Raw genomic sequence first — 13,495 nt, 5'->3', positions numbered from 1 at the left:
TGCCAGCAGCACAGGGGAGGCAGTGTGCCAGCAGCACAGGGGGGGCAGTGTGCCAGCAGCACAGGGGGGGCAGTGTGCCAGCAGCACAGGGGGGGCAGTGTGCCAGCAGCACAGGGGGGGGCAGTGTGCCAGCAGCACAGGGGGGGCAGTGTGCCAGCAGCACGGGGGGGAGTGTGCCAGCAGCACAGGGGGGGCAGTGTGCCAGCAGCACAGGGGGGGCAGTGTGCCAGCAGCACAGGGGGGCAGTGTGCCAGCAGCACAGGGGGGCCATGTGCCAGCAGCACAGGGGGGCCATGTGCCAGGATGGGGGTTATATAGATACCAGGATGAGGGACATATATATGATTTGGAAGATGGACACTGGCATTATAAGACAAGACCCCCATTTAACATAAAATTATTTTTTTCTCTTTTTCTTCACCAAATTTGGAGGTGCGTCTTATAATCAGGTGCGTCTTATAAAGCGAAAAATACGGTAAATATTTTTTCCTGCAACCACACACATCTATTTGTCATGGTTTATAGCTGGGTGGTGGTCCAAAATATGGCACTGATTCTCTATATGAATTAATTCAGTCACACTGATCTATACTAAAATATCCCGGTCAAAGTTAAGATTTTTTAAAAATCTTTCTTTGTTACAGGGCCTTACCCATTGGTTTTAGTAGTAAACAAAAAAAAAAGATTTGTAATTTTAACATATTGGGTATTTTTTTTCTGGCATCTATTTTAATTGAGGCAAACGTACAGAGCAAGAAGGTTGTCCTAGTAGTGAATAACTCCTTTAAAGCTGAGCTACACTGGGACTCTGGCCATGTGACCTAAGATCGCTCTATGCTGCGATGTCGCAGCACAATAAAAATAAATAGGGCTGCATTGTGACCCGCAAGGTACCGGGACCACAATAAGCAAGTCATAAATAATCCAACTAGTTCTGATTTTTCTGCCTTGCCTGAAGATCACAATGCAACACCATTCGATGGTACCATGTTGCAACCAGGACTGTGGAGTCGGAGTGTGTGTCCATTTTAGTGGAGTTGGTATAAAATGGACCTACTGAGACTTATAAAATATATAATAAATTGGGTACAGTAGTACAATGCAGGATGTGCTGAAAATGTTTTCATAATAATTTGGGAAAGTTATGAAATGTCCTATAAATGTCTGTTCTGCTCCTGATCTAAGAATCTCAGCTTTTAGTTAAGATGAATCTGTGCTGCACTTTATGTACATGGTCAGTAATGAGGCAAGAAGTCGGGGAAATTGAGGAGTCAGAGTCGGAGTCAGAGGTTTGGCTTACTGACTCCACAACCCTGCAACACAGCAGCGGCATACGGCCATCTTTTGCTGGGTGATCTGTGTTGTAGCCAAAGGTGCCGTGGAGCCTTCGCCAAAACCTTTTATGGAAGAACTCATCCAGCTGCATTGTCCTATGCAGGGTTAAGAAAAGTGGAAGTCACCTCATTGAAGGTGCAGGCGGCGAGTTTGTAGATATCATCGTGGAATTGACAAAAGCCATAACTATACTGACGGATGTGGTGACAGGAGAAATCAAGACTGCATTTGCATCTAGCTTTTGGAAATGAAGTGTTTTGGAAATGAAGTGTTTTGGACTACTAGGTGTGGTCCGTGTGCTGGATTCTACTATTTGTAGACAGGAGTCGCTCTTATGGGGGCAGCAGATTGTCATGAGCCAGAGATTGTGTATCCCTGCCATAACCCATCACTGCATATCGACTCCCCCATATTAAGGAGTAGTTTAGCCTTGTAGAGTGAAAAGATGAGGCACCATTCAATTTATGTGAACACCTTGGAAAGAAACATTTTAAAATTAAAATATTAGAATACAACAAATTTAGATCATAAACATAACACATCTAAATAATTATTAACCAAGTTAATGTTTTTAGATTAATATATCTAATCAAACAGTCAAAGTGAACCATCTATAGCTTAACCACTTACTATAAAAGATACAGGAAATAAAGTAAATACATTTCTAAGCAATGTAAAGCCACCACCATACTCTGACATTTTCTTTATGGAACCACAGGTAAGGGCACTTCTGTCTTACCATATATTATAGGTTTCTGCATTTCTATATAGAACATGACATGGTGGAGATCTAAGTACATACCCTTGTTTCTTCGGGGAAATTCACCTATGGTTTGTGAATCAGTTCGCTCTAAACCATGAGGTTTAGGTCTTAAAATTTTAGGGCTTTGACCTAATTGGTAAAAAGAAGACTAGCTTAATAAAACAGTTGCCTGGAAAAAAAAGGAACAAAAACGGAGTTCTGCACGGAAAGCAGCGGAATCCAGGCGGCACAGCAGGGTTAATTTAATCAGCAAAAGCAACCCTGTCCAGAGAAGTTTCACAGCGGAGCTGCTTTCATGCTGACAGTGAAAGCACCACATTGAAAAGAAAACAAATGCCACATGCCAGAAGCCTTCTGAAGCCAACACAAGAGAACTCAGGACAGTAGATATTCTCCTCTACTACCCCACATCAACTTTTCATGAACAAATACTCACCTCACTTAAAGGGTTTGTCCAGCTCCAACAAAATAACTTGTTTCAACGTGTTTAGCGTGGAAACAGACGTTTACAAATATGTTTTAAGAAAGTTGCTGATCCAGGTTGGTCAATCTCTGGCTTTGCTTTAGGCTCTTTTGCCCCGGTCTGGTTCATTGCAATAGCAGAACCAGCCCCCTTCTGTCTCGATGGAGAAATTGAGATGGGAACTGGCTGAAAGGAGCAGGACAGCTCTGAGTCAGGGGAAGAAGGAGGTGCTGGTACTATCATTGAAGAGTCGACATCAGGCAGCTTTCCTTGTGAACGTTTATTAGCAGCAACTATTTTCATCTTAAACACATTAAAACAACTTTTTCCAGCTAGACAACTACTATATACTACTACAGCACTATCATAAAACAAGGAGAGAATGATAAACGTGCACATGCACAGGGCCAAATCCACACACAATTCTGAAAAAAAACAAACCAAGATACAAGTCACTATAAGAAACAAATCTCCAACAAAGGGGAAAAAAATAAACAATTTGATTAAACAGTGACAGGTAGGTATATTTACAGAAATGCAAATTTTAAGGAAAAGTTTGGCCCTCAAAAATTTACTGGTGGCATGAATGGGGTAAAAACAAAATGAAACACACTCACCTGTTGTCAACCCCTGGATTTAACACAGGTAACTGTCACAGTCTATTCCCAGACCAGAAGCTACCATGTTGCCCCTCTACATTCACCGGACCACTGTGGCTTGTAATTGGCTGCGGCGGTCAGCTGGCTGGAACGTCCAATGACACACAGTTCCATTCAGCTGAATGCTTCGACTAATCAAAAGCCGCTTGATCCATGGGGTTGAGTATTTTTATCCCCATCCATGCTGCAGGCAAGTTTTTTGAGGCTGGACTGCCCTTTTAAAAGGGAACCAGATAATGGGTTTCACGCTATGTGTACACATTCCTACAGCTTATTTGAACCGAGAGTTTATTATGATAGTGGCCAAAAATGGAGACAGACACCATGTTTGGTTTCCACGGTTTGCTGCTTCATTGTTTTTAGATCTTTAAGGCAGATGTCTCTATGGACACTGAAGTTCAAGTATCAGCATTTTAGAACATTTTACACTTATTGACAAATTCATCAAGTTTATGCAAAGTCTCAATATTAGTGTTGACCCTTTTCAAGACGTCTGCAATTTCGCCTGGCAGCTGGATATCAGCTTCTGGGACACATTCTGACATAACAAAAATGGTAGCGCTCACCTTTTTTTCTCCAATCATTCTTCTAGATGTCCCAAACAGGCTAAAGGGAGCTTCATTTAAGTATAGAACTTTTTCAACATTGCTCTGCAGTCCTGTTTGTCTGTCTTTGAAGTTTTTCTGGATAGAAGTGAGCTGTTTGCTGCACTTCTTGATACTGGGCCAGCTTACTTCGCTTCACTGTGCGTGCAGACACACTGACATGTGCAGACACACTAACATGTGCCTGCTGCCATTCCCGAGTAAGCCCTGCACTGGTGAACCAATCCCAAAGCGGAATTCTATTCAGGAGACAGTTCTGGAAATTGCTCTGCAGCTTTCTTCATAACAATTAAACCTTACTCTTTGAAGTACTTGATATTCTGATAAATGATTGATTTATAGGCAATCTTAGGGGCAGCAATGTCCTTGCATGTAAAACCCTTCTCATGAAAAACAATGACTGCAGGTTTCCTTGGAGGAAACCATGGTTAATAGAAGACAACCATGGTTCACAGAAGATGACCATGACATCTAGAACCGCCCTCTTAAAGCAATCAGTTTATGACAGAGGATAAAAGAGTGAATGTTTCTTTCCTTGCAGAGAGTGCTAAACCAGTGTAAGGAGAGTTAAAAGGCCATGCAATACTCCTCTGGGAATTTACATATGCAAATAGCCTCTACATAGAAAAAGACAACTTGGTCTCTAGTGTTACCTTATGGATGTAGCAATCCTAAAAGTCAATATCAACCCTTTAATGACCCTTGCCATATGACTTGGGATAAGAAGCCATATGACTGGGAGATACTCTCCTTACACTGGCTTGGAACTCTCCACAAGTAGAAACAATCCCCCTTAGATGCCCAGTCAACATCCTCTCATACAACCAAATCATATCTCCTTACACTGAGGAGTATGCAAATGGAGTTTCTGGTTTGGCTTCTTATCTTCACGAGGCAAGGCTCAATAAAGGGTCGATATTGAGTTTTAGGATTGCTTCATCCAATAGGTGGCCTGAGATATCAAGTTCTCTTGATGCCTTGTCCTCATTGTCACCTCCTCCCTAGCCAATGATGACGTAAGCAGGAAATTTTATGGAAGGGCTGAAATTCAGTGGAAATTTGTTTTTCTTTTTCTTTTTTAGGATTAAGTTAATTTTTATGGCAAGGATTGAGTTGGCTTTTTTTTGCAATTCATCATCAGCCTGTATATCACTCTAGAGTTAATGCAAATTGCCACTATATAAAATGAAGCTGTAAACTTTGCAAAAACCAAAATTTGTGACAGTCTTAAAACATTTGGCCACAATAGGAGGTAACACCTTATAAGGGTCATTAAGAGCTACAGTTAGAAGTCAACTACTCTGATCGCCTGTGAAAACCAATGTTGTGAGGCACCATTTTGCGTTCTGCTACAAATTGAAAATTACCAAAAACACTTTCTACTTTCTTTTATTTCCCATGGGAAATTTTCCCTGTTGACGGGAATTGCAAGCCAACTACAGAAAAGACCACCTCTTATCCACAACAGAATACGTGTGGCAGACTCACTTCAGATTCATATTATGCATTCTGGGAATGTTTTTTTTTTTTTATTTCATCCATTAAAGTTTTTTTACTGTTTTTTGTCTTTTACTTCCTCCTTCTGTAAACTGACATCCTTATCTAGATTCACCATAAAATTGCTACTTCATTTCCTGCTTCGACTTTTATAAAGGCTATGACAGTCCCTTTTAATTGGCTGTGCTTTACCATGTGATCATTGCATTGATTTACGGGAAAGCCGTCCAGCCACGATCATGTGAGCTGGAGCAAATTACAAAATTATTCAGATTTGCCAGATCCAGTGAATTACCAAATTTTCAACATAAAATCAATTTCCATCAATTCGCTCATCTCTAGTAAGCTCAAGCTCCGAGAGTCAGCACAGTAAATCAGCATGGACCATTTATCACCATAGGGATCCTTTGCTTAGTGCTATAATTTAGAGTGAAGTGCATTTGCATTTCTGTAAAAATCGATAGCAATCAAGCATTTAAATTATTTATTAAGGATGTATTTCACAAAGAGATGGATATATGTGGAAAGTAATAGGTAAATCCTTTCACAGCACTATCTACTGATAATTGACAGCATGAAAACTCTTAGGATTCCACTCTGACTGGATGGATGTTAAACGGTGAACCTCCCTCACCATCTAGACCAATGCACTTATCACATGACGTTCAAAGAAAGGCTCACATACCGAGGAAAAAGGCTACACTGGCATGTAAACGTTTGGGTACCCCTGGTCAAAATTACTGTTATAGTGAACAGTTAAGCAAGTTGAGGATTAAATGATCTCTGAAAGGACTAAAGTTAAAGATGACAAATTTACTTTGTATTTTAGGCCCCCCCAAAAAAAATTGTAAATTTTTTTACATTTTAAAAACTACAAAAAGGAAAATGGGCCGATGCAAACATTTGGGCACCCTGCATGGTTAGTACCTAGACGCGCACCCTTTTTCAAGTATCACAGCTTGGAAACGCTTTTATAGCCAGCCAGGAGTCTTTCAATTCTTGTTTGAGGGATTTTCATCCATTCTTCCTTGGGAAATTCTTTTAGTTCTATGAGATTCATGAGTTATCTTGCATTCACTGCTATTTTGAGGTCTAGCCACAGATTTTCAATGATGTTCAAATAAGGGAACTGTGAAGGCCACTGTAAAACTTGCACCTTTTGAGGTAGTCTATTGTGGATTTTGACGTGTGTCAAGGATCATTATCCATTTGTAGAAGCCATCCTCTTTTCAACTTCAGTTTTTATACAGATGGTGTTATGTTAGCAACAAGAATTTGTTGAAATTTAATTTAATCCATTCTTCCCTCTACCTGTGAAATGTTCCCCGTGCCATTGGCTGCAACACAACCCCGAAGCATGATTGATCCACCCCCATGCTTAATGGTAGGCGAGAATTTTTTTCCTGAAATTCTGTGTCCTTTTTTTCTGAACACATACCTTTGATCATTGTTGCCAAACAATTCTATTTTAACCTCATCGGTCCACAGGACTTGTTTCCAAAATGAATCAGGCTTGTTTCGATATTCTTTTACATAAATCTGACGCTGAATTTTATGGCTAGGATGCAGGAGGTTTTCTTCTGAGGATTCTTCCATGAAGGCCATATTTGTGAAGGTGTCTCTGAACAAGAGAACAATGTACCACAACTTCAGAGTCTGCTATATTGTTCTGAATATCTTTTGCAGTCAAGCCAGGGTTACGATTTGCCTCTCTAACAAACCTACAAGCAGCTCTCACTGAAATTTTGCTTGGTCTTCCAGACCTTATTTTGGCCTCCACTGTTCTGGTTAACTGCCATATCTTAATTACATTTTGAACTGAGGAAATGGCAAATTTGCTATCTTGTTATATCCTTCTCCTGCTTTGTGGGCCTCCACCATTTTCAGAGTGCAATGCAGCTGCATAGAAGAACCCACGGCAGCTGTTTATATATATTTATTAGGCCAGGAGATTGTGCAAATACATTATATATATACATATATACACACATACACACACATACACATAGTACAGACCAAAAGTTTGGACACACCTTCTCATTTAAAGATTTTTCTGTATTTTCATGACTATGAAAATTGTACATTCACACTGAAGGCATCAAAACTATGAATTAACACATGTGGAATTATATACTTAACAAAAAAGTGTGAAACAACTGAAGATATGTCTTATATTCTAGGTTCTTCAAAGTAGCCACCTTTTGCTTTGATGACTGCTTTGCACACTCTTGGCATTCTCTTGATGAGCTTCAAGAGGTAGTCACCGGGAATGGTTTTCACTTCACAGGTGTGCCCTGTCAGGTTTAATAAGTGGAATTTCTTGCCTTATAAATGGGGTTGGGACCATCAGTTGTGTTGTGCAGAAGTCTGGTAGATAAACAGCTGATAGTCCTACTGAATAGACTGTTAGAATTTGTATCATGGCAAGAAAAACGCAGCTAAATAAAGAAAAACGAGTGGCCATCATTACTTTAAGAATTGAAGGTCAGTCAATCTGAAAAATTGGGAAAACTTTGAAAGTGTCCCCAAGTGCAGTGGCAAAAACCATCAAGCACTACAAAGAAACTGGCTCACATGAGGACCGCCCCAGGAAAGGAAGACCAAGAGTCACCTCTGCTTCTGAGGATAAGTTTATCCGTGTCACCAGCCTCAGAAATCGCAGGTTAACAGCAGCTCAGATTAGAGACCAGGTCAATGCCACACAGAGTTCTAGCAGCAGACACATCTCTACAACAACAGTTAAGAGGAGACTTTATGCAGCAGGCCTTTATGGTAAAATAGCTGCTAGGAAACCACTGCTAAGGACAGGCAACAAGCAGAAGAGACTTGTTTGGGCTAAAGAACACAAGAAATGGACATTAGACCAGTGAAAATCTGTGTCCAAATTTGACATTTTTGGTTCCAACCACCGTGACTTTGTGCGACGCAGAAGAGGTGAACGGATGGACTCTACAGGCCTGGTTCCCACCGTGAAGCATGGAGGAGGAGGTGTGATCGTGTGGGGATGCTTTTGCTGGTGACACTGTTGGGGGATTTATTCAAAATTGAAGGCATACTGAACCAGCATGGCTACCAAAGCATCTTGCAGCGGCATGCTATTCCATCCGGTTTGCGTTTAGTTGGACCATCATTTAATTTTCAACAGGACAATGACCCCAAACACATCTCCAGGCTGTGTAAGGGCTATTTGACCAAGAGGGAGAGTGATGGGGTGCTACGCCAGATGACCTGGCCTTCACAGTCACCAGATCTGAACCCAATCAAGATGGTTTGGGGTGAGCTGGACCGCAGAGTGAAGGCAAAAGGGCCAACAAGTGCTAAGCATCTCTGGGAACTCCTTTAAGATTGTAGGAAGACCATTCCTGGTGACTACCTCTTGAAGCTCATCAAGAGAATGCCAAGAGTGTGCAAAGCAGTCATCAGAGCAAAAGGTGGCTACTTTGAAGAACCTAGAATATAAGACATAATTTCAGTCATTTCACACTTTTTTGTTAAGTATATAATTCCACGTGTGTTAATTCATAGTTTTGATGCCTTCAGTGTGAATGTACAATTTTCATAGTCATGAAAATACAGAAAAATCGTTAAATGAGAAGGTGTGTCCAAACTTTTGGTCTGTACTGTAGGTGCTAGGAAGCTGAATAAAATGATACCTTGATATCTGCAATCCGATGTCTTGTTTTAGAGCAGTACTTTGTAAACTCCAGTCCTCACGGCCTGCCACAGGTATAGTTTTCAGGATTTCCATAGTATTGCACATGTAAGAGTTCCTGATCCCTTGATCGTTACGCCACCCGTGCAATACTAAGGAAATTCTGTAAACACGAACTAATGGGGCCGTGAGGACTGGAGTTTGGGAAACACTGTTCTAGAGAAATACACGTTTTTCTTAATAGGTAAATGAGCTGTTCAGAAGCTTCTTTGAAATGAAAGGGGTGTAATCAGTGTGAGACATGTAACGGCTGACAGGCTGCTCTCCAGATCTACATGTCTCACACTGGTAACTCCCTCTTTCATTTAAAATACGATCTGGAGGCAGATTCTTGAGGAGATCAGTGTCGGCCCATAGAGTTTAACAGCTCATTTACATATAAAAAAAAAAATGTGTATTTCTCTGGAATACGACATTGGATCACAGATATCAAGGTGTCAATTTATTCAGCTTCTATGCAGGGAATATTTTCAGAATCCATCCTTTCCTCAACCCTCAATCTACTAAGATGTTTGTGCATGCCCTTATCTCCCGAACTCGACTACTGCAACATCCTTTTCTGTGGCCTCCCTGCTAACACTCTCGCACCACTCTAGTCCATCCTCGCTACTCCTTCGCTTCTCCCCTCTGCAAATGTCTTCACTGGCTCCCACTCCCTCAGCATATCCAGTTCAAGTTACTAATACTGACCTACAAAGCCATCCATAACCTGTCTCCTCCATATATCTCCGAACTAATCTCGTAATCTCCGGTTCTCCCAAGACCTACTTCTCTCTCCTCCACACTTATTCGCTCGTCACCTAATCGACTCCAAGACTTCTTCCGAATATCCCCCATCCTCTGGAATTCTGTGCCCCAAGACGTCCGACTATCAACCACATTCGGATCCTTCAGGTGGAAACCGAAACCCACCTCTGCAACAAAGCCTACAGCCTGCACTGACCCCGCTGCCTCCTCACCACTACCGGAGCTACCGCCTCACCAACAGCGGAGCTCCTTCAACCCTCAACCTACTGTCTCCTTCCCCACCATCCTGTAGATTGTGAGCCCGCAAGGGCAGGGTCCTCGCCCCCCTGTATTAGTCTGTAATTGTTATTTTGCTTACTGTAAATGATATCTGTAATTTGTATGTAACCCATTCTCATGTACAGCACCATGGAATCAATGGTGCTATATAAATAATAATAATAACAACAACATGGAATAAATATCACTTCAAAATAGACTTATGGAAGCTGTGCTAACAAAAATAAAAAATAAAAAAAAATAAAGCATATTTTTATTTCTGGTATGGGAGATTTGAAATTAACTTTTTTCCTTTAAACATTTTTTTTTTTCCAAGCATCCTGCAATTGCTTGTACAATGCATGGCGATAGATAATTTTACAATATACTTCCATACTAATATAAGGAACGAGCAATGACACAGGAAGGGCTTCATATGTATCAACACGGCTTGGGGGCCTTCAGGAGGCTCTGAGCTGCCATTACACAATCCGCAGCATCTGGCTATCGCATGGCAGGTTGGCCAGAAGTCTAGGGCGGAACTTCTGTTAGACCGCTGCAGGTGCCTCTTGTAGAACACATCCAGGTCCCGCCGTGCATGGAGCAGGCTCAGCTCCTGAGACCACTTCATACAGCCACACTCCAAATATAATATACGTCATTATATGCCAGGAAGGGGTTAAACTTGCTATTGATTACAAAGAGGACACACACTGCTATTGTATTTGCAGCAAGTTTGCTCAGGGGTGGCACAGAGGTCCTGGTCTCGAGTCCAACCAACGACAACAGCTGCATATCATTTTTAGGTTATCTCTGTGGACTCACTCTAAAAATTAATACCCCAAAAGAAAATTAATAATGTATTTGTGATAATCCAGTTCAATGGCTCCAGAAATGTTGGAATCCAAGTAGCACAATGTGTATAGCACAGCGGTGTATTCAGTGTACTCTGAATATTCTGCTCTTTGTAATGGCGGCATATTACAAGGACAGATTGGCTAATAAGAGTTTTCAGAGGACAGATGTTTTTTCACATAAGCACATAAGATCCTACTTACTTACAACTCATGTACAGCAACAATGCAAGAAATGCTTACATTACATTAAAGGGGTTGTCTAAAATGAAAAGTCTGCAGTCACTAGTGGGCACAGCCTCGCTCATTGTACGGAGCGAAGATTCACCAATTCAACGGCTCTACCCAGGAGTGAGCATGTCGCATACATCACCGCCATGCCCAGATCAGAAACCGCCAATCCACTGCGTGCGCTGGAGGATGCATGAGTCTGCAGTCACAGTGTTAGTCCGGTTAACCCTTTAAAAAGGTATTATGCTCTATATGTGGCGATTTAAGTACAAGAGTGACAGTGACTTTTTGAATACCTTTATTAAAACTAAGTCCTGTCAAATACCAAAATTGCCCCACACAAAATCTAGGACTACTTCAAAGAGATCCTGTCACCTCTCTTGACTTGTCCGTTTTAGCAAATACTTGAATTTACCATGAAATTACGATCATGGAGCATCTGACATTTCCATTGTGCAGTTATTCCACCAGGAAATGTATAAACATACTGAGTCTGGGAGCGCCAAAAAACTGTGGCTTCATGCACCAATGTCATGCGCTCATATGTGGCGCCATAGAAGAGATGAAATGTAATATCACATTAAAAGGGCTGAACGCGTATCCAAAATTGGTGGTACTAGGGGGTCCAACACCCTCACCTATCATGTGCCAAACATCACTACTGTTGCCTCATTTACTCATCATCCCCACGTCCACGTACAGATACCAAACAAGGTGCTGCTCAATTCTTCTATTTATTACTAAACAGAAATAGCTATTTAAAAAAAATATGAAATATCTCAGTTGTCATTCTTGGGGAGTAAATGTTTTATTTTTGCTTCGGAACAATCTATTCAGATATACAGAACACGGGTAGATTTTCTGAACATCATTTTCACATCTAACAGCATAAAGAACAATAAAAATGTAAACATTTCAGAGCAGCATTGACACAAACCACAAAACTGGGATTTCCAATTCCGATGGATCAATGTGGTGCCTTTGTGATTCTAAAACACCCATGTTCCCAAACATGGTGACATCAGCTACAAAATCTGCATGTTGGCCAATAAGGTATTAAACAAAATACCGGTACTTAAAAGAATTTCTTCTGATGTATAAGAAAGAATAATTAAAAAAAAAAAAAACGTATGAAAAGTTAACACCAATCCTCCCTGTAGTGGAATTGTATGATGTGAACAAGAAGCAAAGCAGGTTAAACATTGGGGTTTGTGATTAGACGACGCAGGACTACACCTTTATAGGGGGGACAGACGATTTATGGTCTTCTCCCCACAATCCTTGTTACGTTTCGCTCTTCAATGTAATGACTCTAGTCCCGGCATTATTCCCAGAATATAAGGTCCTGCTGCGAGGTCTTCTACACAAAGCCCATTGTTTTATACCTACATACAGGCAAAAATAATGTGCAAATGGGAAGCAAAGCATAACCCGAAATAAAGCACAACACAAACTGGTACAACAGAACTTCAGGAAAGTCAGAATAATTGGGACTGTTAGAAAAACAAATACGGGAATCCATTCACCCGAAATGTGACCATTGTTTGTAACCGCAGTTTTCTTCTATAAAACTCTTATGAAAATAAGTCCTAATTTAATGCAGTAAACACAAGCTGATTTGATATAAAATAGAAATGTGCTAAAAAAGGGGTAAAAACACTACAAGTAAAAGCATCTGGAAAGAAGGAAAGATTAAATCTAAGCATCTAAGTCACAAAACAAAAAGGCTTAAACATTTCAACTAAAGACCCTGAATGGGACGGATTACATAGAAGCCGCTCACGGTCAGAATATATGTGGCGCCTGACATCTGCTATCTGGGACTTCGACAGGTTGGATTTTTTTTTCCTGTTTGATCTTCAACCTTTCATCAATCCCCATCATTGTAAAAAGTGTTGTGCTAAGCACATCTGGTAAAGGAACTATGGATAGTGTCATGGCTTTACTGAAAGCTGTTGGATTTTAATAGTAATATTCTCCAACAGGCAAAACCTTTCAAATGATAATTTCTGGACACAAAACTATAGTTAGAGAGGTTGTCCGCTACTTTAGCATTGATGACCTATCCGATTGGTCGGGGTCCGACACCAGTCACCTCCGCCGATCATCTGTTATCAGTATCGGCAGCTGAAGTACTCACTTGCACCGCTGCTCCAGCTTCAGATAGTAGCCGCTGGGTACTGCACATCCATCTCCTATAAAAATCAATAGGCAGCCACTATCAGAAGATGTTAGCTCACAAGTGAGTGCTTCTGGCTGGTGGCTGCACTGATAACAGCTGATCGGCGGTGGTGCCGGGTGTCCAATCCTGACAGATCAGAGACTAATAACTTTACCAATAATGACCTATCCTTAGGGTAAGTAGTGATCA

The 13,495-nt window shown here is 41.1% G+C and overlaps 1 protein-coding gene across 4 annotated transcripts in view; it reads right to left on the bottom strand.

The window, feature by feature from the left end:
• GAB1 (GRB2 associated binding protein 1) overlaps positions 1–13,495 on the bottom strand; it is a 126,355-nt gene that overhangs the window by 10,469 nt on the left and 102,391 nt on the right. For 2 of the 4 annotated variants that reach the window (XM_077279262.1, XM_077279264.1), the window contains exon 7: positions 2,138–2,227. The exons of the other annotated variants lie outside the window; for them this stretch is intronic. In XM_077279262.1, coding sequence (XP_077135377.1) covers positions 2,138–2,227 — 90 coding nt within the window. The remainder of the gene's footprint in view (positions 1–2,137; positions 2,228–13,495) is intronic. 4 annotated transcript variants of the gene reach the window in all.

The sequence above is a fragment of the Ranitomeya variabilis genome, chromosome 1 (genome assembly GCF_051348905.1).
Source record: "Ranitomeya variabilis isolate aRanVar5 chromosome 1, aRanVar5.hap1, whole genome shotgun sequence".
In the NCBI taxonomy this organism is placed as follows: Eukaryota; Metazoa; Chordata; class Amphibia; order Anura; family Dendrobatidae; genus Ranitomeya; species Ranitomeya variabilis.
The sequence above is the reverse complement of the archived record's forward strand: the minus strand, read 5'-3'. Positions and strand labels throughout refer to the sequence as shown.